The sequence below is a fragment of the Mobula birostris genome, chromosome 8 (assembly GCF_030028105.1).
Source record: "Mobula birostris isolate sMobBir1 chromosome 8, sMobBir1.hap1, whole genome shotgun sequence".
NCBI classification, from domain to species: Eukaryota; Metazoa; Chordata; class Chondrichthyes; order Myliobatiformes; family Myliobatidae; genus Mobula; species Mobula birostris.
Window position 1 is genome coordinate 96,064,249 of NC_092377.1, and position 25,127 is coordinate 96,089,375.

Here is a 25,127-nt window from a genome sequence, read left to right on the forward strand (position 1 = left end):
ATTCAGCACAATATTCAGAAATGCTTACATTTTTGCTCTGATCCCGGTTGTGAAATTTAAATCTTTCAGCAATGATCAGTGGTTTGGGGTTTAAATGCTATTAGAGTGTGTCTACTATTTGCTTGAATGTTTTGGCAGCTGGCTTTTCAGGGGTTAACAAGCTCCATAGCAGGCCTTATGTTTTTGCTCCCATAATACTGGGTAAGACGCTGGCTTTCTTTTCATCATTAACACCGTTAACCTCACAATATAACTCCATTCTCTCAATGCAAGTTGCCCAGTCTTCAATGCCACTATCAAATGCTGTAATGGTTCCAACCATTGCCATCTTTGTTATGTTAATTAAGCTCCGCTCTCCCCTTAATTATCCTTTTTTTCGACTCGCGTGTCCTTTTTACTAGTGCCACGAGCGCACTCCGTCTAGATGCGTGTGTTGCTCCTTTTTATTTCCCTCAGCCCCAGGGGTCAGCGCCGGCTGTGGCCTTGCCTGGACATGCTGCAGCTCCGACTGTGTCTCTTGGTCTCCTGACGTTCCCGAGCCCGGCTGTGCTCTCGCTTCCTTTCGGCCTTGCTCTGCCTCCTTCTCCCACTCCTTCCGCTCTTCCTCACAGTGTCGTTATCAACTAAAACCCAGCATTCCGATAAGATGTAGGTTCATTAACCTCGTCGCCAATTTGTTGTGTACGTGGCCTAGTTACACAACAATGCTATTAATAAAAACGCTGGAGACAGGAGCTAAGGTTCATGGTTCTTTAATGGCAGAAACCAAACTCGGCACACACGTACAGATCAACACATGCCTAATAGCGCATGCAACGATGTATTACTACAACAAAGTAGCCCTTATTATAATATAGACTATATGGTACAAAATCAAACCTACTAAGCAACACTCACAACACGCTGGAGGAACTCAGCAGGTTGGACAGCATCCTTGGAAATGATTAGTCAACGTTTTGGGCCGGAACCCTTCATCAGGACTGAAGAGGGAGGGGCAGAGGCCCTATAAAGAAGGTGGGGGGAGGGTGGGAAGGAGAAGGCTGGTAGGTTCCTGGTAAAAAACCAGTAAGGGGAAAGATAAAGGGATGGGGGAGGGGATGGGCAGGAAAGGTGAAGGAATAGGGGAAAACACAATGGTAGAAGGAGGCAGAACCATGAGGGAGGTGATAGGCAGCTGGGGGAGGGGGCAGAGTGAAACTGGGATAGGGAATTACCGGAAGTTGGAGAATTCTATGTTCATACCAAGGGGCTGGAGACTACCCAGATGGTATATGAGGTGTTGCTCCTCCAACCTGAGTTCAGCCTCATCATGGCAGCAGAGGAGGCCATGTATGGACATATCCGAACGGGAATGGGAAGCAGAGTTGCTGGCAACCAGGAGATCCTGTCCGTTGTGGCAGACAGAGGGGAGGTGGTCAAGCCCACTGACATTTGATTTAACACCCTGAAAGCAAATCATAATAAAATCTATTTTTCACATTAGACCAGCCCTACCAAAGCAGGGCAACAAAAAATTGTCTGAGACTCTGAGTGTTCCTCTCCACGGAAATCTTTAGTAAAAGGCGAAAGATTTATACGATCTGAAGAGAAACCAGAGTATACTGACATTGAATCCTCTCCATTCTCTCCTCACACATCCCCTACCCTTCTAAAGTAAATACGACTTTTGGTTACAATTGTAACCAAAATCACACTGGAACAGAAACAACGACTTAACAAAACTTCTCCAAGCAGTAGAAAGTTGATTTCGTCTAAATGCGAATTACAAAAAGAATTATAATCTTTTCCATTTGCGCAAAGCATTGTGGTATGTAAATAAGGGGGTGGGGCGTGACCAGCCACAGGCTGAACTTGAAGCAACACAAAAATCGCTGAGCAGCATCTCTAGGAAGAGGTACAGTGAACTTCCGCTGGTTTTCTTTCTGGTGTGTTGTGTGTTACGGAGAACAAATCCTGGGTCAGGCAGGGAAAAGTAGATACTGTACATAAGAATCTTTTTATCAAAATAAACTTTACTCAATATAAATTACAAGACTAAACCGTACAATACCTTTTCATTGTTGCATTCACAGTCAATGTGTTAGAGTGTCAATTCCATTCCTTAAAACCAATAGGACTGTTGGCACTCATGTGACCCCTGGGGTGGTTCACTAATACATTAATTGTGGGGCTTCCTCACCCAACCCGGCCCCTCTCTTTCCTGTAGTGAATGAACCCTACACTGTGGTCCTTCCCCACCGAGCCCTTGCAGTGGCTGCACCAGGTTTCCGTGTGTCCCTCAGCACGGAGCCTGGAATGTGCCAGTAGGCAGCATTGGGACATCTCCGTGTGTTGGTAGACTAACAAGTCTCGGGCATTTTTCACTGAGTCGATGATCTGACAGCAGCACGATGCTCGTCTCCATGTGTGTGTTCCTGGGAGCAACCCATAGATCCTCGGTCACGCTGCTGCTCGGAAAACAGACCCTTGCAATCTTTCACCACGCCCTCTTGGCAAACCCACAGTCCGCAGGGGTGAGCAACAGTCTCACCCTCATTACGGCATCCGTGAGCTACACCTGGTCAGGATGATGCTCTGGGCGTACAGGAAGGATCTGACTGGGAGGGCCCCTTCACCAGCAGCCAGGTCAGATCTTGGTGCCTATTGCTGAGATCTGGCAGTGAGGCATTCTCCCCGATTCTTGACCATTCTGGTCAAAAGATATTTCCTACCTAAACTCTCCTTCCAGCCCAGCCCACAGCTCTTCACGTTCACATTTAAATGCAATGCAAAGATAGTGCAAGGCATGCTATGCTGTCGCTGTTACCCATGCCTCTCAAGTCAGCTGGGAGTTCTTATTCCTGCGACACAGGGATTAAGAAGCATTTCAAGCAAAGAGCAACAGGCTGTTAACGGCCCTTGGATAAAGAAAGCAACTTAAGCCATCGATTCTGGAAAAAGATGGGCAAGCCATTCTGAGGGGGGGGGGACCTGTTTTACAGGTTATGCCACCAGTGACCCAGGTTCACTGGAGTTTGTACGTTCTCCTCTGACTGCATGGGTTTCCTCCAGGTGCTCAGGTTTCCTCCCACAGTCCAAAGACACGCCGGTTAACAAGTCACATGGGACAGCATGGTCACTGGGCCAGAAGGGGCTGTTACTGTGTTGCATCTCCAAATCTACATCTTTACAAGTGGGGCACTGGAAGACAGGCCAAGTGGAGAGAATGGGGTTGAGCCTGGGCATGCCACCCCGGGGAACATCACTTTAACTGGCTGTGTATAGAACAAGTAGTTCCAAAATTCAACAAAGTTTTAAATCCTCTTATAACACGGAGTGGTAGCTCACTGAAGTTGTCCACACTGTAGATTTAAATATGTGGGGGGAGAGGGGAGTGTTGATCAGGTAGGTTACCACTCACTCGAGCTATTCCAGACCCTGACACACTCGGGTGAAGAGCAGTACTTGGTGTTGAACGCACAACAGCCCCATTCTGCAGGCACTGTGACGGGTCAGAACACGCCAAGTTATTAGGCAGAAGAATGCTTGAAGGCTGATGCAATAAGGCATGCACTTTGACTGTCTGCTTCGTAAGCGGACAGTGTTGACAATGGCAGCAGCACTAACACTAAAAGTTCAAAGTAACTTTGTTACCAAAGTACGGTATACGTTGCCAAATTCTACCTCGATTCATTTTCTTGCAAGCATTTACCAAAAACTAAAATACAGCATTTATGAAAAACTATAAATAACAAAGACCGACAACCAATGTGTAAATAATAAAAAAGTATATAAATAGAGTTATGGAATCCTTGAAAGAGAGTCATTTCAGAGTTGAGGTGAGTGAAGTTATCCGCACAGGTTCGGGAGCCTGATGGTTGAGGAAAATAGCTGCTCCTGAACCTGGTGGTGTGGGACCCAAGGCTCCTGTACCTCCTGCCCGAAGACAGCAGTGAGAAGGGAGCGTGGCCCGGATGGTGCGGGTCCTTGATGATGGGGCTACATATTGAATTGATTACTTACATCCTTCATATACATAGGCACATAGCCAAGTGGTTAAGGCGTTCATCTAGTGATCAGAAGATCGTTAGTTCAAGCCTCAGCTGTGGCAGCGTGTTTGTGTCCCTGAGCAAGGCACTTAATCACACATTGCTCTAGTCTGTGCGAGGAGTGGCGCCCCACACAGACTTCCAATCTGCGCCTTGTAAGGCATGAACATGCCCAACGCAGGCCTCTCATGGTCTGAGCCGACGTTCCCTTCATATACATGAGAAGTAAAAATCCTTACGTTATGTCTCCATCTAAATGTGCAGTTATAGTAATTTATAATAAATAGTATGTAAACAGGACAGCCAATATAACACAGAAATACAGTTGCATCGGCATGAATTAATCAGTCTGATGGCCTGGTGGTCCTGGCTTTTATGCTGCGGTACCGTTTCCCAGATGGTAGCAGCTGGAACAGTTTGTGGTTGGGGTGACTCGGCTCCCCAGTGATCCTTCAGGCCCATTTCACACACCTGTCTTTGTAAACGTCCTGAATAGTGGGAAGTTCACATCCACGGATGCACTGGGCTGTCCGCACCATTCTCTGCAGAGTCCTGTGATTGAGGGAAGTACAGTTCCTATACCAGACAGTGATGCAGCCAGTCAGGATGCTCTCAATCGTGCCTCTGTAGGAAGTTCTTAGGATTTGGGGGCATCAAGAATAACATAGAATAGTGAGACTAGCCTCCCCAAGAGAACTGGGTGCGATGTCTCTCCGAATCATGGCTTACAGCCACTTCACCCGACCGAGCCGTGCAACCAGAGGGCTTCGTAATTCACTTAATGGACCATACAGTGTCCTCAGGCTAACAGAGGGGTTTGCCTCCTAACCAACGTGGTGCTCAGATATGACAACCCTGGTGAGTTCTTGCTCAGCAAGCCAATGAAATCCATATGCCTTGGAGTTGGGGACAATCGCCTACAAATGTCTAAGCCACACTCCATGACACCAGAGCATGATAACTCATTGCAAGCTGCTCTCTGCCAATCGACTCTCCATTTCTATTACAACTGTTCTCTTCTAAACCCAAATTCTACATCTCTAAGAATTACTAACATTGTTTCATTTAAATCTGCTCACAGGAGTGACTGATCAGGCTCCCGACCTCAGATGGAAATTGCCAGTGAAGCCCAGGTCAGGCCTGTCCAAGTGAAAGCCTGTGCAGGGTGAAGAGCTGATGTCGCAGAACCCCCGCCAAACCAGGGTCGACTGGAGCGCCTGAGACACGCTACTGAGGACCTACTGAAGTGAAGGCCCAACCAGCAGGTGTATCTGATACCAAACTCCCAAGGCCCAATTACATGTCAGGCAGCAGGGGCCAAATCTGAACTGAGAACCTTCCAGATCAGAAACCCTGACCCTGCGGAGCACCTAGGGCTAAGTTCTGATGCCAAGGCTATGAGACACCCCCCCCCCCCACGACTTACCATCTCCTCCACGACCTTCAGACCTGTGGGGGAACAGCCATTTACAGGCCAGCTAAATCCACTCCTGGTTTACCAGGTCTGTCCTAGAGCAATCACTTGCCTTCCAGTCCAGATGAATCCACTCCTGGTCTTCTAGGTAAGTCCTTAAGCAAACACAGGGGAATTCTGCAGATGCTGGAATTTCAAGCAACACACATAAAGGTTGCTGGTGAACGCAGCAGGCCAGGCAGCATCTCTAGGAAGAGGTACAGTCAACATTTCGGGCTGAGACCCTTCGTCAGGACTAACTGAAAGAGCTAGTAAGAGATTTGAAAGTGGGAGGGGGAGATCCAAAATGATAGGAGAAGACAGGAGGGGGAGGGATGGAGCCAAGAGCTGGGCAGATGATTGGCAAAATGGATAAGAGAGGATCATAGGACGGGAGGCCTAGGGAGAAAGAAAGGGGGAAGGGGGGGGAAGCCCAGAGGATGGGCAAGTGGTATAGTGAGAGGGACAGAGGGAGAAAAAGGAGAGAGAGAAAAAAATATATATAATAATAAATAAATAACAGATGGATAAGTAAACCTACGCTCTATCCGCCAGAGAAAGCAGGATCTCCCAGTGGCCACACATTTTAATTTCACATCCCATTCTGACATGTCTATCCACGGCCTCCTCTGCTGTAAAGATGAAGCCACACTCAGGTTGGAGGAACAACACCTTGTATTCCATCTAGGTAGCCTCCAACCTGATGGCATGAACATTGACTTCTCAAACTTCCATTAATGCCCCTCGTACCCCTCGTACACCATGCATTTTATATATATTCTTTTTCTCCCTCTGTCCCTCTCACTATACACCTTGCCCATCCTCTGGGCTTCACCCCTCCCCCTTGTCTTTCTTCCCAGACCTCCTGTCCCATGATCCTCTCATATCCCTTTTGCCAATCACCTGTCCAGCTCTTGGCTCCATCCCTCCCCTCCTGTCTTCTCCTATCATTTTGGATCTCCCCCTCCCACTTTCAAATCTCTTACTAGCTCTTCCTTCAGTTAGTCCTGACGAAGGGTCTCGGCCTGAAACGTCGACTGCACCTCTTCCTAGAGATGCTGCCTGGCCTGCTGCGTTCACCAGCAACTTTGACGTGAAGTCCTTAAGCAGACACATAATCTCCAGTGCAAATGAATCCACTCCAGGTCTTCCAGGTGTGTCCTTAAGCAGTCACTTGCCTTCCAATCCATGTGGCTCCACTCCAGGACTCCCAGAACCGCCTGGATGCAGCCACTTGCCTTGGAAGTGTGGTAAGAGGGCTGGGCCTTGCAGGAAAGGCTGAAACTATGCAGGCTCAAGTGCTCCCTCCCCACTATGCTATGATCTAACATTCAAGCCATTGAGAACAACGTTGAAGAGCGAGACTGAACGACCAACGAGAACTGGGTGCTATGTCGCTCCGAAACGTGGCTTACAGCCACTTCACCCGACTGAGCCGTGCAACCAGAGGGCTTCGTAATGCACCTAATGGACCATACGGTGTCCTCAGGCTAACAGAGGGGTTTGCCTCCTAACCAACGTGGTGCTCAGATGCAACTACCCTGGTGAGTTCTTGATCAGCCAGCTTGGAATATCCAACAGTTAATTGCTGTCCATACTTCCTGTCTGAGATCAACTATCCTGACGACAGTCTGCATCCACCCACGTGAAGCCTGCACTCAAAGCACTGCACTCTGTGGCCAACAGTCTTTAAAACAGGATATGCTGAGCTCTCTCCACCACTGCTGGTGACAACCAGGCCAAATTCAACGGTGTATTACCAAAAATACTCCCAGCGTGTCTCCTGTTCCACCAGGGGCCCAAACACCCCTCACCACTGCCATACAACCCATCAAACTCACTGACTGGGCCACCCACCCTTCGGTAAATCAGCTCCTCCGCCCAGCACACAAACAGAAACTGAAACAGGAGGGCCCACTGCGGAAAGTAGCATCGCGCTGCTGAGTCCGTAAAGACCCAGTAGCCGGCTCCGTGTGTCAACAGCATCGCAGACTTTCTCAGTAAGCGTACTGAGGATTGTGTACCAAAGAGGACAATCTAAGTGTTGCACAACTAGAAACCATGGAGGAACCAGGAGATCCACTCCCGACAGAAGTCTAGGCATTAAATTGACTTTATTACTTGCATCCTTCATATACACGAGTAAAAATCTTTGTTAGGTCTCCGTCTAAATGTGCAATTTATAGTAATTTATAATGAATAGTATCTACAAACAGGACAGTCAATATAACATAGAAATACAACTATTAGCCTGATGGATGAAGCTGTACTGGAGTCCGTTGGTCCTGGCTTTTATGCTACGGTACTGTTTCCCTGATGGTAACAGCTGGAACAGTTTGTGCTTGGGGTGATTCAGGTCCCCAACGATCCTTTGGGCCGTTTTTACACACTTGTCATTGAAAATGTCCTGAATAGTGGGAAGTTCACATCTACAGATGTGCTGGGCTGTCCGCACCACTCTCTGCAGGGTCCTGCGATTAAGGGAAGTACAGTTCCCATACCAGGCAGTGATGCAGCCAGTCAGGATGCTCTCAATTGTGCCCCTGTAGAAAGTTCTTAGGATCTGGAGGCCCATACCAAACTTCTTTAACCGTCTGAGGTGAAAGAGGCACTGTAGTGCTTTTTTTTAAACCACACAGCCGGTATGTGCAGACCACGTAAGATCCTCGATGATGTTTATGCTGAGGAACTTAAAGCTGTTCACCTTCTCAACCCCAGATCCATTGATGTCAATAGGGGCTAGCCCTTCTCCGTTCCTCCTGTAGTCCACAACCAGCTCCTTTGTTTTTACGACATTGAGGGAGAGGTTGTTTTCTTGACACCACTGTGTCAGGGTGATGACTTCTCCGTAGGCTGCATCATTATTATTTGAGATTAGGCCAACCAATATAAATTTAATTAGCAGATTGGAGCTGTGGGTGGCGACATAGTCATGGATATACAGAGAATAAAGGAGGGGGCTCAGGACACAGCCCTGAGGGGCACCTGTGTTGAGAGGCAGAGGTGAGGGAGCTCACTCTTATCACCTGCCGGCAATCTGACAGGAAGTCCAGGATCCAGCTACACAAGGCACCTTTCAAATAAAATGATCTGATCTTAACCAGAAATGGAGACGAAACTTCCATTAAGCTATCAGGGATACCAGGCGAAAAGTAAAAATCAGGTCCCAAACTATAGATCAGTTGTGGCAGGGATTGCAGGCTACAAAATCAGACAACAGCACGTACTTATGCACTTAACATATCCCATGCACATTCGGGAGAGAAGAGGACTGGAATGTCACCACCTACGCTGACAGACTCCAACACATCTGAACCCACAGTCACCACTGCAGACATCTGTTCCCACTCTTCACTTACTTTTGTGTTACAGTTTTCTGAATTTATGGATTATGTTATTTTGCAGCAGCAATACAGTATATTTCAAAGTTCAAGGTAAATTTATTATCGAACAACATATATGTCACCATTTACAACCTGAGATTCATTTACTTACAAAGCACTCTCAGTAAATCCATTGTAGAATAATAATGGATTATTATTCTGCATAACAGAACCCATGAAAGACTGTACTGACTTGGGCATTCAATCAGTGTGCAAAATGCACAAACTGTGCAAATATAAAACGAAAGAAATAGTAACGATACATATCGACAACTTGAGATAAAGAGCCCTTGAAAGTGAGTCCATAGGTTGTGGGAATATTTCAATGATACAGCGAGTGAAGTTATCCCCTTTGGTTCAGGAGCTTGAGGGCTGAGAGGTAACAACTGTTCCCATGTCCTGGATGGTGGGAGTCCCTGAGGATGGAGGCTGCTTTCCTGCGACAATGTTTTATGGCATATTCCAGTGGCAATAAACCTAGATGGCGTCCCTGGCTAACAAGCACAGGATATTATGGCACACTACAGACCTTGGGCTATGATGTTGTGCCAATCTTTTAACCTATCTAACCCTTCCCTCCTCCATAATCCTTCATTTTTCTATCATCCATGTGCCTATCTAAGTTTCTTAAATGTCCCTAATGTATCGGCCTCTACCCCGGCAGGGTATTCCATGCACCCACCACTGTGTAAAGAACTTACCTCTGACATCCCCCCTATACTTTCCTCCAATCACCTTAAAATTATACCCCCTTATATTAGCAGTTTCCACCCTGGGGAATAAGTCTCTGGCTGTCCGCTCTATGTCTTTTATCGTCATGTACACATCGACCAAGCCACCTCTCATCCTCCTCCACTCCAAAGAGAAAAGCCCTAACTCATTCAATCTATCCTCATAAGGCACGCCCTGTAGTCTAGCCAGCACCCCAGCAAACATCCTCTGCAACCTCTCTCAAGCCAAAGGTCATCCAGCTGCAACTCCAGCTCCCTAACATGGTTTGTAAGAGCTGCAACTAGATGCACCTCATGCCGTTGTAGTCATCGAGCTGGAGGTCTCCCAGATCTCCCACCTCTGACAAAGAACACACCACTGACCTTGGACCCATTCTCACTGTACTAGCCATGCACTAATGACAAAGGAAGAAACTTACCTGAAGCCTTCGCCTTTTCATGCCTAACCCTCTTGAGCAGGAGCCTCAAACCCTCCACTCTAACACTGGTCCACTCACACAATGGCCACTCCTGTTAAATCTAACTTCTCTTGGTTAGCCGTCGCAAATTGCCAAATAAATCCCAATGGCTGAAGACTGCCAAGAAGTCCCCAAAGGCCTGCTCGCTTTTTAAAACCTCGTGCTGGCTCTCCTCAAAACAAGCGACTGCTCAGGATGACTGAAGCCCATCGATAAGTCCTGAAAGGCCCCGTGCACATTTTAAATCTCGCGCTGGCTCAGCACAGATCAGCTGGCAAAGTATTTACTGACTCTCCCCGCTTCAGCCTGATATTTTCACCTGCTTTGAGAAGACAACTATCATCACAGAACTTCAGATTCTAATTTAAGATGGTTCTGGTGAATCTCAGCGACTTTGGGCAAGAAAACAACTAAATACTTTGTTAATCACTTTTTCTGGACAACGATTTCAGCGCCAGGCCGAATCAAGCTGGCGAGATACAGGCCCTAGAGTGTATCGAGGCGACTGACTGAACCGGATGATTGGATGATGATTTAGACGCCGGGCCAGATTGAAAGAGTCAGGGTGTCAGGGCCCGAGGCAAGTGATGGCCAATTCAGCTCACTGCTCTGCAAGGTTTACCTGACTCTGCACCAAACTCAGGGTCTGTGGACAGACCCTCTTTCTGGATTCCAGTTCAGAACACCATTGGCTTGCATTTCTTGTTTGCACTATTTGCGATTTTTCCCCTCTGCACAGTGTTTTTTTTTGGGTTTCTTTGCCTTGTAGCTGACTGTACAGAAACAAACCTCAAGGTTGTATAATGTACAAATTACTTTGATAATTGTACATTGAACTTTTTTTTTTTAAAAGGAAGGGGGAAAAAAAGTAGCATGCCTTAGTGACTACTGCCCATTGGCTGACATCCATCATGAAGTGCTTCAAGAGGCTGGTAATGGTACACGGCAACTCCAGCCTTCCAGACAGCCTTGACCTAATGCAATCTGACTACCAACGAATAAGGCCTACAGTGGATGCCATCTCCCTGGCCCTATACTCATCTCGAGAGCATCTGGGACAGGTAAAGACACCGACTCTACACTATCTACTTATATACTATAATTCAAAGCAAACTCATCTCCAAACTCCTTGACCTGAGACTGCTTTGCACCTGGATCTTTGACTTCCCTCCATCAAGGATTGGCAGCACCACTTCCGCAATGGTTGCTCACAATGCTATGTCCTCAGCCCCCCTGCACACTCGTGTCTACATGACCAGTTTCATGCTCCAAGTCCACATACAGGTTTATCATACCACCAGAGTGGGCCAAATCACAAAAAACAACGAGTCAGAGTACAGGAAGGAGATAGAGAGCCTAGTGACATGGTGTCAGGACAACAAGTTTTCTCTCGATGTCAGCGACACAGAAGTGCTGGTCATTGACCTCAGGAAGGAGGGGGTGCGCATGCTCCTGTTTACATCAACGGTGCAAGGTCAAGAGTGTGGAGAGTTTCAGGTTCCTGAGAATTAACATCACAAACAGTCTACATATTGCCTTCTATATACTGACGAGACCCGATGCAGACCGGGAAACCGTTTCGCTGAACACCTACGCTGTCCGCCAGAGAAAGCAGGATCTCCCAGTGGCCACACATTTTAATTCCACGTCCCATTCCCATTCTGATGTGTCTATCCGCGGCCTCCTCTGCTGTAAAGATGAAACCACACTCAGGTTGGAGGAACAACACCTTATATTCCATCTGGGTAGCCTCCAATCTGATGGCATGAACATTGACTTCTCTAACTTCCGCCAATGCCCCACCTCACCCTAGTACCCCATCCGATATTGCCCATCCTCTGGGCTTCACCCCTCCCCCTTTTCCTTCTCCCTGGGCCTCCTGTCCCATGATCCTCTCATATCTCTTTTGCCAATCACCTGTCCAGCTCTTGGCTCCATCCCTCCCCCTCCTGTCTTCTATCATTTCAGATCTCCTCCTCCCCCTCCCACTTTCAAATCTCTTACTAGCTGTTCTTTCAGTTAGTCCTGACGAAGGGTCTCAGCCCAAAACGTCGATTGTATCTCTTCCTAGAGATGCTGCCTGGCCTGCTGCGTTCACCAGCAACTTTTATGTGTTTTGCTCACAAACAGTCTGTCCTGTTCCAACCACATTGAAGCCACGTCCAAGAAGGACCTCTGGCACCTCAGGAGGCTAAAGAAACCTGGCATGTGGCCTTTGACCCTCACCATAGAAAGCTTCCCACCCAGAGGCATCGGAGACAACAGCTCTGCCAGTAACTGCAGAGGGTTGTGACCACAGCTTGGCACAGTACGGGAACCAGCTTGCCCTCCGAGGATGATTATCTACCCATCTTGCTCCCTCAGAAAAGCAACCAGTATAAGCAAAGAGCCCACCCCACCCTGGCCATTCACTCTCCCCCTCCCCTTCCACCAAGCAGAAGGTACAGAAGCCTGAAAGCATGTCCCACTAGGCTCAAGGTCAATTTTTGTCCCTCTGTAATGAGACTATTGAATGGTTCCTTAGTACAACAACGTGGACTCTCACAACCAATATGTAATGACCTTGCTCCTTATTGACTACCTGCACTGCACTCTCCAACTAAAACGCTTCAGTCTGCCTTCTGTCATTGTTTTACCTTGAACTACCTTAATGCTTTGTTGTAATTAATTGATCTGTAAGAATGCTATACAAGACAAGTTCTTCCTCTGTATCTCAGTATATGTGACAATATTTTTTTGCTGGTGTGGCTTGGACGAAAACCATTGCCTTTGTTGACCTTCATGCCTGCATTCTTGGACTGTTCATTTCCCTATCAGTTCCAATACTTGGCAGGTAATACTTGCATATCAGTGCTCCATTTCATGTGAAGAACTTCCCAGCAATGAGGAGCGTTTGAAGGCTCTGGGCCTGTACTCACTGGAGTTTAGAAGAATAAAGGGAGATCTCATTGAAACATATTGAACATTGAAAGGTTTAGCCCGAGTGGATGTAAAGAGGAGGTTTCCGCTAGCAGGGGGGGTCTAGGACCAGAGGACAACCTCAGAATAGGAAAAAACATCCCTTTAGAACAGAGATGAGGAGGAATTTAAAGAGGAGGCTGGTTAAGTTCTTGATAAGGACATCAAAGGTTACTGGGAGAAGGCAGGAGAATGGGCTTGAGGGGGACAATAAATCAGACATGATAGTATGGCAGGGCAGACTCAATAGGCCAGATGACTCAATTCTGCTCCCAAGTCTGTGGTCTTCTTTCTTACTCTTAGCTTTCCACACGAATTAACCTGCCCAGGTTTGGCAGTGCCACATGGCTGCGAGGGCACTCAAGCAACATACTGAGGGAGACTGTCACCGTGATGAGTAAACTGCTCATTCGGCAGAATACTGGCCTCGGAGACCCAAAACTACGATCACTCCCCCTCCTTGTTGCAAAGTTCATCCAGCGAGACCACAGCTCAAGACTTATCTAACCATGAGATCTGATACTCCACTCTTGCAACAATGTCAGTCACCGCTATCTAACCGATCCCCTTGTCACTCACTTCTGCAATGTAAGTCGTGTGCTGTAGCAACTACAAAGCATTGAAGGTAAGAGAAATTATGCTGAGAAATCAGATTTATCACAGTTTGCAAACCTTTAGTTCAATTCTCAGCAACTTCCGCATACTATCATACAAAAGAAAAGAAAAAAGGGGACTTTGCAAAACAACCTGCCCCTTTTCAGTCATTCCCACATGGCCAAATTATCTCCCGGCATGCTGCCACACCCCAACCATACTCTATCAGTTACATTGATCAGGACCGTTGAGAGCATTTGTCTTTAAGGCAGGATCTGATAAACATCTGTGCTCTTAAAATATGAGACAAGGACTTAAAAAAACAAATAGAAGAAAGACTAGAAATTAGCAAATGCAGCAGTCTTTGATCTTCCCCTTCAAGATCAAGAGACTGGAAAACTCAAGCTCCTCTACAGCTTCTTTCCTATCACTGAATCCAGATATTTAGCATTCATTGCAAGAGGACTAGAATATAACAGCAAGCATGTAATGCTGAGGATTCACAAGGCATTGGTGAGACCGCAGTTGGGGTATTGTGAGCAGTTTTCGGCCCCTTAGATAAGAAGGGATGTGCTGGCATTGGAGGGCGCCCAGAGGCGGGGCCCCACAGGGGAGGGCGCCCAGGAAGGAAGGGGTAATGTACGAGGAGCATTTGATGGTTCTGGGCCTATACTCGCTGGAGTTCAGAAGAACAAGGGGTAATCTCATTATTGCCTATTGAATATTGGAAGGCCTAGCAAGATTGAATGTGGAGGGTAACACAGAAAATGGTGGAGCAATTCAGCAGGCCAAGCAGCATCTATGGAAAAGAGTAAATGATCGATGTTTCAGGGTCTTGCATGTGTTGCTTTGAATTTCCAGCATCTGCAGATATTCTTGTGTTTGGACATGGAGAGGATATTTCCCACAGTGGGGGAGTCCAGGATCAGAGGGCACAATCTCAAAAGAAGGATGCCCCATTAGAAAAAAAAGGAGGAATTTCTATAGCCAGAGGGTGGTAAATCTGTGGAATTCATTGCCATAGACAGTTGTGGGGACCAAGTGAATGAGTATATTTAAACCGGAGGTTGATAAGCTCTTGATTAGTAGGAGTGTCAAAGGTCACAGGAGAATGCAGTTGAGAGAGATAGTAAATCAACCATGATGGAATGGCAGAGCAGACTCGATGGGCCGAGTGGCCTATCTCTGCTCCTGTGTCATACAATCACATGGTCTTATATTCTGAGGAGCTCTGGACGTGGGTAAACCCACAGTCAATGCACAAAATAACTCAATGTACGATTTGAGGAAGAAATTAAACAATTGCGCAATTAGGTTCCCAATGAGGGACAATCAGGACAAAGAAAATACAGAACTGTGAGCGGGTAGAAATATCAGAACAATGCAGAAAATAATTTAAATTGTCTGTTCTTCTGCATTCTTGGAAGAAGTGCTAGAATAACTTATGGAGAAAGTGAGGCCGGCTTTAAAACTAGTGTGACTATTTCAATTATAAACATGGCTGCAGCTTACAGCACAGGAAAGACTTGAAGTTAGGGCTCCTGTTAAATGCACACACTGAAGATGGGGTAGTGAATAATTTCTTTATGAAGGGTCAGGATGAGAATTTTTCATCTGCATCTAGCATTACTAACAGCAAGGTAACAGGAGGGCTGCTTCACAACACAGTGGAACACATTGCGCTTCCTCTCTTCATCTTCTATTTCCGGCTGTTTAGACGCATCTAGGCGTATTACAGCCCTCTGCAGGATGTATAATTAATTATAGAACTTCAAGGAACTCAAATTCTCAAATACAACCTGACTCTTCAATCAGATGTTGATTCTCTTGAAGGCCAAACAAAGATTTAATAGAAAACCAAAACTTCATCCTTTCCCCAGTTAAACTGTGTCGATCTTACCCGGTCCCTTAACACCACCTCTGATCAAGAAAGCACAGCAACCTCGCACTTCCTGAAGAGACTGAGGCATACAAGGCTTCCCCCTGCCCCATTCTAAACAACTTTTACAGGAACAGCATGAGTCTCCTGAGCAGCTGTATATTACATCTAGAAGGGGAACTGCAAGGCGTCTAACCACAAGGACTGCTGAGAGAATCATCAGGGCCTCTCTTCCACCCCTCCGAGTTAACTATCCAGAGTGCACTGTATGCAGGACCCTTGGCATTGTCAAAGATCCCCAACCATCAGGTGTGAGGTACCATAGCTTTAGGACAAGAACTGCTGGATGGGAAAAAGCCTCTTCTCCCAGGCCAAGAGACTATTGAACTCCTTGCCACCACATATGAACCAGTAGTGTTAAAATGTTTACTTTTCAAGCTTGTGTCATAAATGCATATTATGATTTGTTAATTTATTTGTGGTAATATTACTTTCTGTTCTGTGTGAGTATACGTACTGTACTGTGCACCTTGGTTCAGAGGGATGTTGTTTTCTTTGGCCTTGAGCTGACCTTGAAAACGTCTACAAAATCTAAAGGACAACAGTTCTGTGTGGCTTCCAGGCCCACGATTTCAACACCAGAGAGCTCACTTCCTCAATGGTTCAGTGGGGACATTCCGACACCTCTTGTCCAGCTAACGACCAACTCTTCCAAAGTTCCGAGTCAAGAGAAGCACGATAACAAAACTATAACGCATTAGAAATACCCATTAACTATATACTCAGTGGCCACTTTATTAGCTACCTCCTGTACCTAATAAAGTGGCAACTATGTGTATACGTTTGTGGTCTTCTGCTACTGTGGCCCAACCTCTTCAAGTTTTGACGTGCTGTGCGTTCAGAGATGCTCGTCTGCACATCACTGTCGTAACACGTGGTTATTTTAGTTATTGTTACCCTCCCGTCAGCCTGAACCAGTCTGGCCATTCTCCTCTAACCTCTCTGCTTAACAAGGCATTCCCCCCCCCCCACAGAACTGCCATTCACTGGATTTTCTTTCTGTTTTTCCACCCCATTCTCTGTAAACTCTAGAGCAGGGATTCCCAACCTCTTTTTTGTTAAATGCCACGGACTCCTACTGTTAACTGAGGGGTCTGTGGACCCGAGGATGGGAACCTCTGCTCTAGAGGCCATTGTGCATAAAAATCACAGGAGATCAGCAGTTTCCAAAATACTCAACCACACGTCTGACACCAACAGTCATTCCACAATCAAAGTCACTTAGATCACATTTTTTCCCCAATCTGATGCTTGGTCTGAACAACAACTGAACCCCTTGTCAGTTGTCAGATATATATCCTTCTTCCAAGAAAACAGATAAAACTTTGCATCACTTCAACTGCGAGCCGTTTTTCCACTGGACCCTGAACACCAGCTTTGCTTATTGACCACCATTGCTATGGCTCCCATCAACAAGAGCCAGTTTTTTTTAAAAACAAGAATTTATTCACTAACAAAAAAAAAACTATACAATAGGCAAGGCATGATAACTATTTACAGGTTCAGATTAAAATGCTCTTTTTAAACATTGTGCCCTTACAGACTGCTTGCTCCTTCTCCAAAGACACCCGGACACAGACATCCCAGAAGAGGGACAGGCCATCAGCTCGGGCAGGCCTGCCCGGAGATCCCCCAAGCGACTCACACCAACCCCACCCCAACCCCTTACACTGGGGGCCAGGAAATCAGGAGTGTGGTGGGGGGGGGGGGTCTGAAGTGCAGCCAGAACCTGTGGAGCAGCACCTTCAGACTCCATGTTACACTTGGTCTGCCAGGGATCACCTACCTTAGTGTGAACTGTGAATTTAACCTTTTCTCTCTCGCTGAGCGCGTCGGGAATGTCAACCAGCATCAGGGGCTCTCCTTCCATGGATACTGAAGCCTTCTGTAAGTTTTAAAAAGAGGACATTTACTTTCACTGCAATGCAGATTACCAGAGTGAGCAATTGGATTTGAATTTAACTTGTGAAGATTTAGATCTAGAGTAAGTACACTAGCCAAGTGGTTAAGGTATTGGACTAGCGACCTGAAGGTTGTGAGTTCGAGCCCCAGCCCAGGCAATACGTTGTGTCCTTGAGCAAGGCACTTAACCACACATAGCTCTGCGACAACACCAGTGCCAAGCTTGCCCTTCCCTTGGACAACATCGGTTTCATGGAGAGGGGAGACTTGCAGCATGGGCAACTGCCTGTCTTCCACACAACCCTGCCCAGGCCTGCGCCCTGGAGACTGAAGAATTTCCAGGTGCAGATCCATGGTCTCGCAAGACTAACGGACTCCTTAAGTGTAAGTAGGGGGACACTGTTTGCCAAGTACTCAGTGCCAGGGTGCCCACTTCCATGATATACAACTATAATTTTACTCAATATACATTCCCCTCAAATCCATTGATTTTATTGCAATACCAGGCCCAAAATGTCAACTGTTTACTCTTTTCCATAGATGCAGAGTTCCTCCAGCATTTGTGTTTTACTTACTCAGTCTGCTCACTATATTATCTCCAATAGAACTGCAGAATGGTAGAGTTTGGCTTTAATAATTTTACTCTTAAAATTGGAATTAATAATTAATTATTCTAGTTAATTCTAACAATAATTAGAAAGACAAATCATGATTCTATCTAGCCAAAAATCGACAGGGTGGTAAAACTGGTTTATAACAGATAGTCTCAGGTGTTCGGTTTTATTTATTTATTCTTCTATTTGCACAGCTTCTCTTCTTTTTCCACATTGGTTGCTTGTCAGTCTGTGTGTGCAGCTTTTCATTGATTCTAACCCATCCTTCCAAATAAACTGATTCTTAAGCTCTGGAACCTGGGCCTGAGTACTCAGATCTGCAGCTGGATCTTCAACTTCCTCACAGACAGGACCCAGGCTGTAAAAATAGGGGACAAGCTCTCCTCTACAATCACTCTGAGCACCAGTGCCCCACAAGGCTGTGTACTCAGCCCCCTGCTGTACTCACTGTACACCCATGATTGTGTAGCCAAGTTTCCATCAAACTCAATATAAGTTTGCTGATGACACAACAATTGTAAGCCGTATCTCGGGTAATGATGAGTTTGAGTACAGAGAGGAAATTAAGAACCAGGTGGCATGGTGCGAAGACAATAACCTATCCCTCAACGTCAGCAAGACGAAGGAATTGGTTGCTGACTTCAGGAGTATGGACTGCATGACCTAGTTCACATCGGTGGAACAGGTCAAAAGCTTTGAGTTCCTAGGGATCAATATTACAAATGACCTGACTTGGTCCAACCAAGCAGAGTTCACTGCCAAGAAGACCCACCAGCGCCTTTACTTCCTGAGAAAGATAAAGAAATTTGGCCTGTCCCCTAAAACCCTCACTAATTTTTATAGATGCACCGTAGAAAGCATTCTTCTAGGGTGCATCACAACCTGGTATGGAAGTTGTCCTGTCCAAGACTGGAAGAAGCTGCAGAAGATCGTGAACACAGCGCAGCACATCACACAAACCAACCTTCCGTCCGTGGACTCACTTTACACCGCACGCTGTCGGAGCAGTGCTGCCAGGATAGTCAAGGACACGACCCACCCAGCCAACACACTTTTCGTCTCTCTTCCCTCCAGGAGAAGGCTCAGGAGCTTGAAGACTTGTACAGCCAGATTTGGGAACAGCTTCTTTCCAACTGTGACAGGACTGCTGAACGGATCCTGACCCGGATCTGGGCCGTACCCTCCAAATATCTGGACCTGCCTCTCGGTTTTTTTGCACTACCTTACTTTCCATTTTCTATTTATGATTTATAATTTAAATTTTTAATATTTACTATCGATTTGTACTCCAGGGAGCGGGAAGCGTAGAATCAAATATAACTGTGATGATTGTATGTTCTAGCATCAATTGTTTGGCGACAATAAAGTATAAAGTATTCTATTGTAGTTCTTTATTTGACTGTGAATGCCTGCAAGAAAATGAATCTCAGGGGAGTATATGGTGAGATGTATGCACTTGGATAATAACTTTACTTTGAACCTAGGCCATGCTAAGGGAGGAATGCACTGTCAGAGGCGAGGTGTTAATCCAAACCAAGATGCAGAAATCCCACAACATTAGCACTTCCCAATTAGCATCGGCAAACAGGCTACCTGGTTAAGTGGGATCTTTCCATGCAACTTCCACAGCAGTGATAACACTTCAAGAGCAACTGTGTTGACACAAAGCACTGGCGTGCTTCGGGGACGGCGCAGATGTGAGAAGGACTTGAAAGGCAGCCCCACACAGAAGAGGCTGAGGCATTTGGCACTTGTTTACAGCCGCTGCACCAGCGAGCGAAGCTACACAGGGCACTGCACTCACACAGGGGAGCACCACTTGCTCCACCTCACTTTGAACTCCCTCTCCAGCAGAGGAACACAAAACCACTGCCCGAAACGTCTACATCAAATGCTGCCACAGGAGAGCAGCATCACCATCAGGGACTCTCTCCTCGCTGCTGCCATCAGGAAGGAGGTACGGGAGCCTCAGGACTCTCACCACCAGGTTCAAGAACAGTCACTACCCCCCAATCACCCTGCACCAAAGGGGATAACATCACTTGCACCACCATTGAAATGTTCCCACAACCACTTTCACAGACTCTTCATCTCATGCCCTTGAAATTTATTCCTTTTTTTTTCCCCTAGTTGATAATAAATTTGCTTTGAAATTTTGAAACCATGCAAATGAAAATCATGTTTTCTTGAGCAACAGCCAAGCAAAAAGATCTCGACCCAATTCACATTAGGTTGTGCCACTGCGTGGCTTTGACAGATGAAGTTGCTCATGTCGTCCCCAGGTGAAAGCAGCAGCCAAACCCAGAATTTAGCTCGTCACTGCTAAGGGCAAGTGAGAATTATTACGATCCCCACAGTAAGAAGAAACTGCGCTTGCTGATCTCAACAGCTTTACGCACCATGTACATTCACATGTGTTCGGAATTTGCTGTATTGTGTTGGTCAGGGGTCAACATGCAACAACAACATTCAACAATTAGAATTATATAAAACAAAGTTAGACATTAAAGTACATATATGAAATAAATATGCACAAATTCGTGTATTGAGGGGACGCTGCACCTAACCAGACAGTAATGCTCCCTGTGATGGCAGTGTAGAATTACACCAGGATGTTCTGGGGAAGATAGAAGTTTACCAGCTGTCCCAACAAGTACATCCTCTGCTGAGCCTTTTTGTTAAAGGAGGAGATAAAGGATTCTCCCACATGACGTCCTGTGAAATAAGGCCAGGAATCTGAATGTAGAAACAGTGCTGGCTGTAGAGTTGTGATGAGGAGTGGGTGGAGAGGAGGCACATCTCTCTCGAAGCTGATGTGCATCTCCACAGTTTTGAGAGCGTTCAGCTCCAAGTTGTCACGAATGCACCCGGACACTAGCTTGTTTACCTCCTGGTTACACTTGGATTTGTTGCCTTTGGTGAATAGTCCAATGACAGTCCGCAAACTTTATCAGTTTAACTGATGATTCACTGGAGACATAGTCACTGGTGTATAGAGAAAACAGAAGTGAGAGAACACACCCCTGTTGTATACCAGTGCTGAGTGAGCAGGATGTGAAGATGTGCTTACCTAGTCCCACATACTGCCTCCTGTCAGAGAGGAAATTTGTGACCAATTCACCAACCGGCCATTCAAAATATTCAAAAACCCAAAGGCATGAAAAATTTAAAAACATTCGTCAGCTTTTCCACAGTTAACCATAAACATTCACACAGCTGTTTCTACCCCAGTTAACCATAAACATTCACACAGCTGTTTCTACCCCAGTTAACCATAAACATTCACACAGCTGTTTCTACCCCAGTTAACCATAAACATTCACACAGCTGTTTCTACCCCAGTTAACCATAAACATTCACACAGCTGTTTCTACCCCAGTTAACCATAAACATTCACACAGCTGTTTCTACCCCAGTTAACCATAAACATTCACACAGCTGTTTCTACCCCAGTTAACCATAAACATTCACACAGCTGCTTCTACCCCAGTTAACCATAAACATTCACACAGCTGCTTCTACCCCAGTTAACCATAAACATTAACACATTATAATTGGCAATCAGAGAACTGCAGATGCTAGAAATCTAAACAGACAGGATCTTTGACACAAAATGACAATTCAGTTTCTTCTTCCACAAATGCTGCCCAGCCTTAGCATTTCCTACACCTTGTGATTTTATTTCACATTGTACAAGACACTGGCGAGGCCAAATTTGGAATATTGTGTGCAGTCTGGTCACCTACCCACAGGAAAGACATCAATGGGATTGGAAGTATACAGCTGGGAAAATTTACAAGGCTACAATGAGGACCTGAATTTCAGGGAAAGGTTGAATAGGTCAGGACTTTTTTTCCCCTGGAGTGTAGTAGAATTTGGGGAGATCTGATAGTACACATCACGGGGTTATAGATGGGGTAAACTCCTCCATGGAAGGACCAAGTCCAGCTGTGGAAGGCGGAGGGTTGGGAATGGGCTAGCAATCTCATGTAAAAACCCAGAGTACAGAAACAACAACAGAAGCTCCAAAGATCTCATCCCTGAGAGAGGAATGACTCCGTAGTAAGTCATGAAGTGAAAGCAGAACCTTTTATTAGCCCAGGATAGAGGACTTGGGCGAGCTGTTGTTGGCAGCCTATGCCCCAGTGGGGGGGGCTTTAGGAGAATAGACAGGGGTAAATGCAAGCAGGTTCCCCCCCCCCACTGAAGTTGGGCGAAACTAGGACTCCAGGCCATGGGTAAAGGGTGAAAGGTGAAATATTTAAGGGGGAACGTTTTCACTCAGAGGGCGGAGTTAGCTCCCAGCAGAAGTGATGGATGCAGGTTCGATTGCAACACGCAAGAGAAGTTTGGATAGGATGGGTAAGGATGGCTTTGGTCCAGGTGCGAGTTGAAGAGACTACGCATGGACTAGATGTGCCAAAAGCCCTGTTTCTCTGCTGTTATTCTACATGACTGACTCTACATTAGGCAGCCTTGATGTCAAGTGACTAATTGTTGTATTACATAGTGTCTTTCACATTCCTGCATGATGTTTCAAAGTATTGATGGATTGAGGTGTAGAATTGTTACTTTCTTGTGGTTTGACTTTCTAACGCTTGTTTGCACTTTTTATACACGACCACCTTATCAGGTACACCTGCCCGTTAATGCAAATATCTAATCAGCCAATCATGTGGCAGAACTCAACACACAAAAGCATGCAGACATGGTCAATAGGTTCAGCTGTTGTTCAGACCAAGCATCATTTAGTCTCTAGACAATACATCAACCTGAAAGTGGAAGGGCTACAAGGAGTCTCTAATAAAGTGGCCACCGAGTGCACGTGTGATTGTTAGGTGACTTTTTCAGTAGTTACAGTTGGCTCTGTAATTTTATGGAAACCTGCTTCAGTGATGGTGTCACATGACTTGAATGTGGCTAGTCACTGGTTAACCTTATCAATGGAATTCGCTTTTGTCTGTCTGATACAAGACCCCATCTCCTTTGTCTTATCTCTTTTCCCTGCTCTTCTCTCTTTCCCTTTACTTCTTGTTCTCTCACACATGCTTTGTCCTTTCTATTCTCCATTCTTTTAACACTTAATAAAACGATCGTAAACAACAAATTTTACACAGACAAAATGATAGAAGAACTCAGCAGGTCAGTAAGTATCTATGGAGAGGAACAGACAGGCAACACTTTGGTTTGAGGCCCTTCAGGACTGCAGAACCACTTGTGTTTATGTACCCAACAAGCCTTATGGCTCATTTTAAACCTCCAAAGTACGACTGGATCGCAATAGCAGCAGGATCCAACAGCACTTCAGAGCTAGTTAAGTACTTCTGAATTGTTGCCCTTTGTAATATAGAAAAGTGGTTTTCTGCCACAACAGACCTTCATATTAAGCAATGTGATAATAATCAAATACCCTTTTAAATAAAATATTGAGTGGCAGGGTGGAGATGCGTCTCTACCAAAGGAGGTGAAAGGCGCTTCTTCCCTCTGCTAGCCTGCAGGTCACCAAGAGAGCAGCTGGTATATATGCGCCAGGCAGACAATCTCTGAAGAATATCGATAACGTCTAGGTCACCCGTCTTGGAAAGACACTGCCCAGAAGGTGGCAATGGCAAACCACTTCTGTAGAAAAAAAATTGCCAAGAACAATCATGATCACAGAAAGACCATGATTGTCCAAGTTATACAACATGGCACATAATGAAGAAATGAAAAAAAATCACTGAAAAGTTCAAATATTTGCCAGGATTTTTTTTTTTATTTTCTCTGCTTCCCTTCCAAAGGATGGAATAGAAAATAATTATAGCCATTATGAATGATCGTCGAGCAGATCACCAAGAGAACCTCCACAATTAGAACCATAGTTTTTATCTTCGCACCCACAAACAGGAGTTTGGGATTAACATCTCATTTTGAAAACAAAGGTATCTTCTGTTTGCAGTTCTCCACTGAACTCTGCTAACAGGCAAGCCAGGTGTTGCTGGAGCTGAAGCCTGGGCACAGGTATGGTCTAGCACCCAGCAATAGCTCAAATACTTTGGGGCCGTTGCAAATCCTACATATCCAAGATGGATGGTGAGGAGCAAGAACAGGCCTTAAAGACCTGAGTTATAGGGAAAAGTTGACTATGGTTAGGAATTTATAACCTGGAGCTTAGGAGAATGGAAGGGGGGGGGGTGGAGGAAGGTTTAATAGAGATATACAAAATTATGAGGGGAATAGATAGGGTGAATGAAAGCAGGCTTTTTCCACTGAGGTTGAGAGAGACTAGAACCAAAGTGCCAAGGTTAAGGGTGAAAGGTGAGAAGTTTAAGGGAGTGGTGAGTGTGTGGAAGGAGCAGCCAGCTGAAGTGGTGGATGCAGTTTGATTTCAACACTGAAGAGAAGTTTGGATAGGACATGGATGGTTGGGGTATGGGCGGGGGTGGGGGGGAGGGATGGATTTGGCTTGGAGTCCGTCAATGGGACTAGGCAGAATAAAAGTTCACCATGGACTTGGTAGGACGGAGAGCTGCAGTGTTCGGTGACTCTTAACAAAATGTGCTTCTACCAGAATTTTGTATTTACAGCATTGAAAGAGGCCAGTGTTTATGGTTCAGCCCAACCTTCTCCCAGTGTTGTTCGTCTAACCCCACTGGAATATCCTGTTTATCACCTTCCCCACCATGTGCTTGTTAACCCATACCTTTCCATTGTTCTGGATGACAATGGTTCACCCTCAGTAAACCAGCAACAGGAACCCCTGCCCATTTACCTCTTCCCGCCAGCTCGCCTGCGGAGGTCAGCACCGACCTGGGAATCAGGCCTCGAGAGCGGAACCCCACAGGAAAAGGCCATTCAGCCCGTTCTAGTTCAGAAACCGCTGGTCTGCCTCATCCCATCGACCCCCTCCCCCCCATAACCCTCCAACCCCAGACATTCACCCTGCCCCTGTCCCGTCGGGTAGAAGAATCAGAAGACTAAGCACCACCAGGATCAAAGACAGCGCTTTTACAAGACTAGTACGATAAGGTGGACTCTTAGCTTCACAATCTACCTCATCGTGTTCCTTGTACCCTGTCTGCTGCACC

General features: G+C 46.1%; 1 protein-coding gene and 1 non-coding gene across 2 annotated transcripts in view; both read right to left on the reverse strand.

Annotated features, from left to right (window-relative positions):
- Nucleotides 1–25,127, reverse strand: part of snx5 (sorting nexin 5) — a 75,236-nt gene that overhangs the window by 49,116 nt on the left and 993 nt on the right. Inside the window, exon 2 of the mRNA XM_072265721.1 lies at nucleotides 17,331–17,429. Coding sequence (XP_072121822.1) covers nucleotides 17,331–17,429 — 99 coding nt within the window. The remainder of the gene's footprint in view (nucleotides 1–17,330; nucleotides 17,430–25,127) is intronic.
- On the reverse strand, nucleotides 1,487–1,600 carry LOC140202383 (U5 spliceosomal RNA). The gene has a single exon (XR_011887098.1). It is a non-coding gene; the product is annotated as a U5 spliceosomal RNA (small nuclear RNA).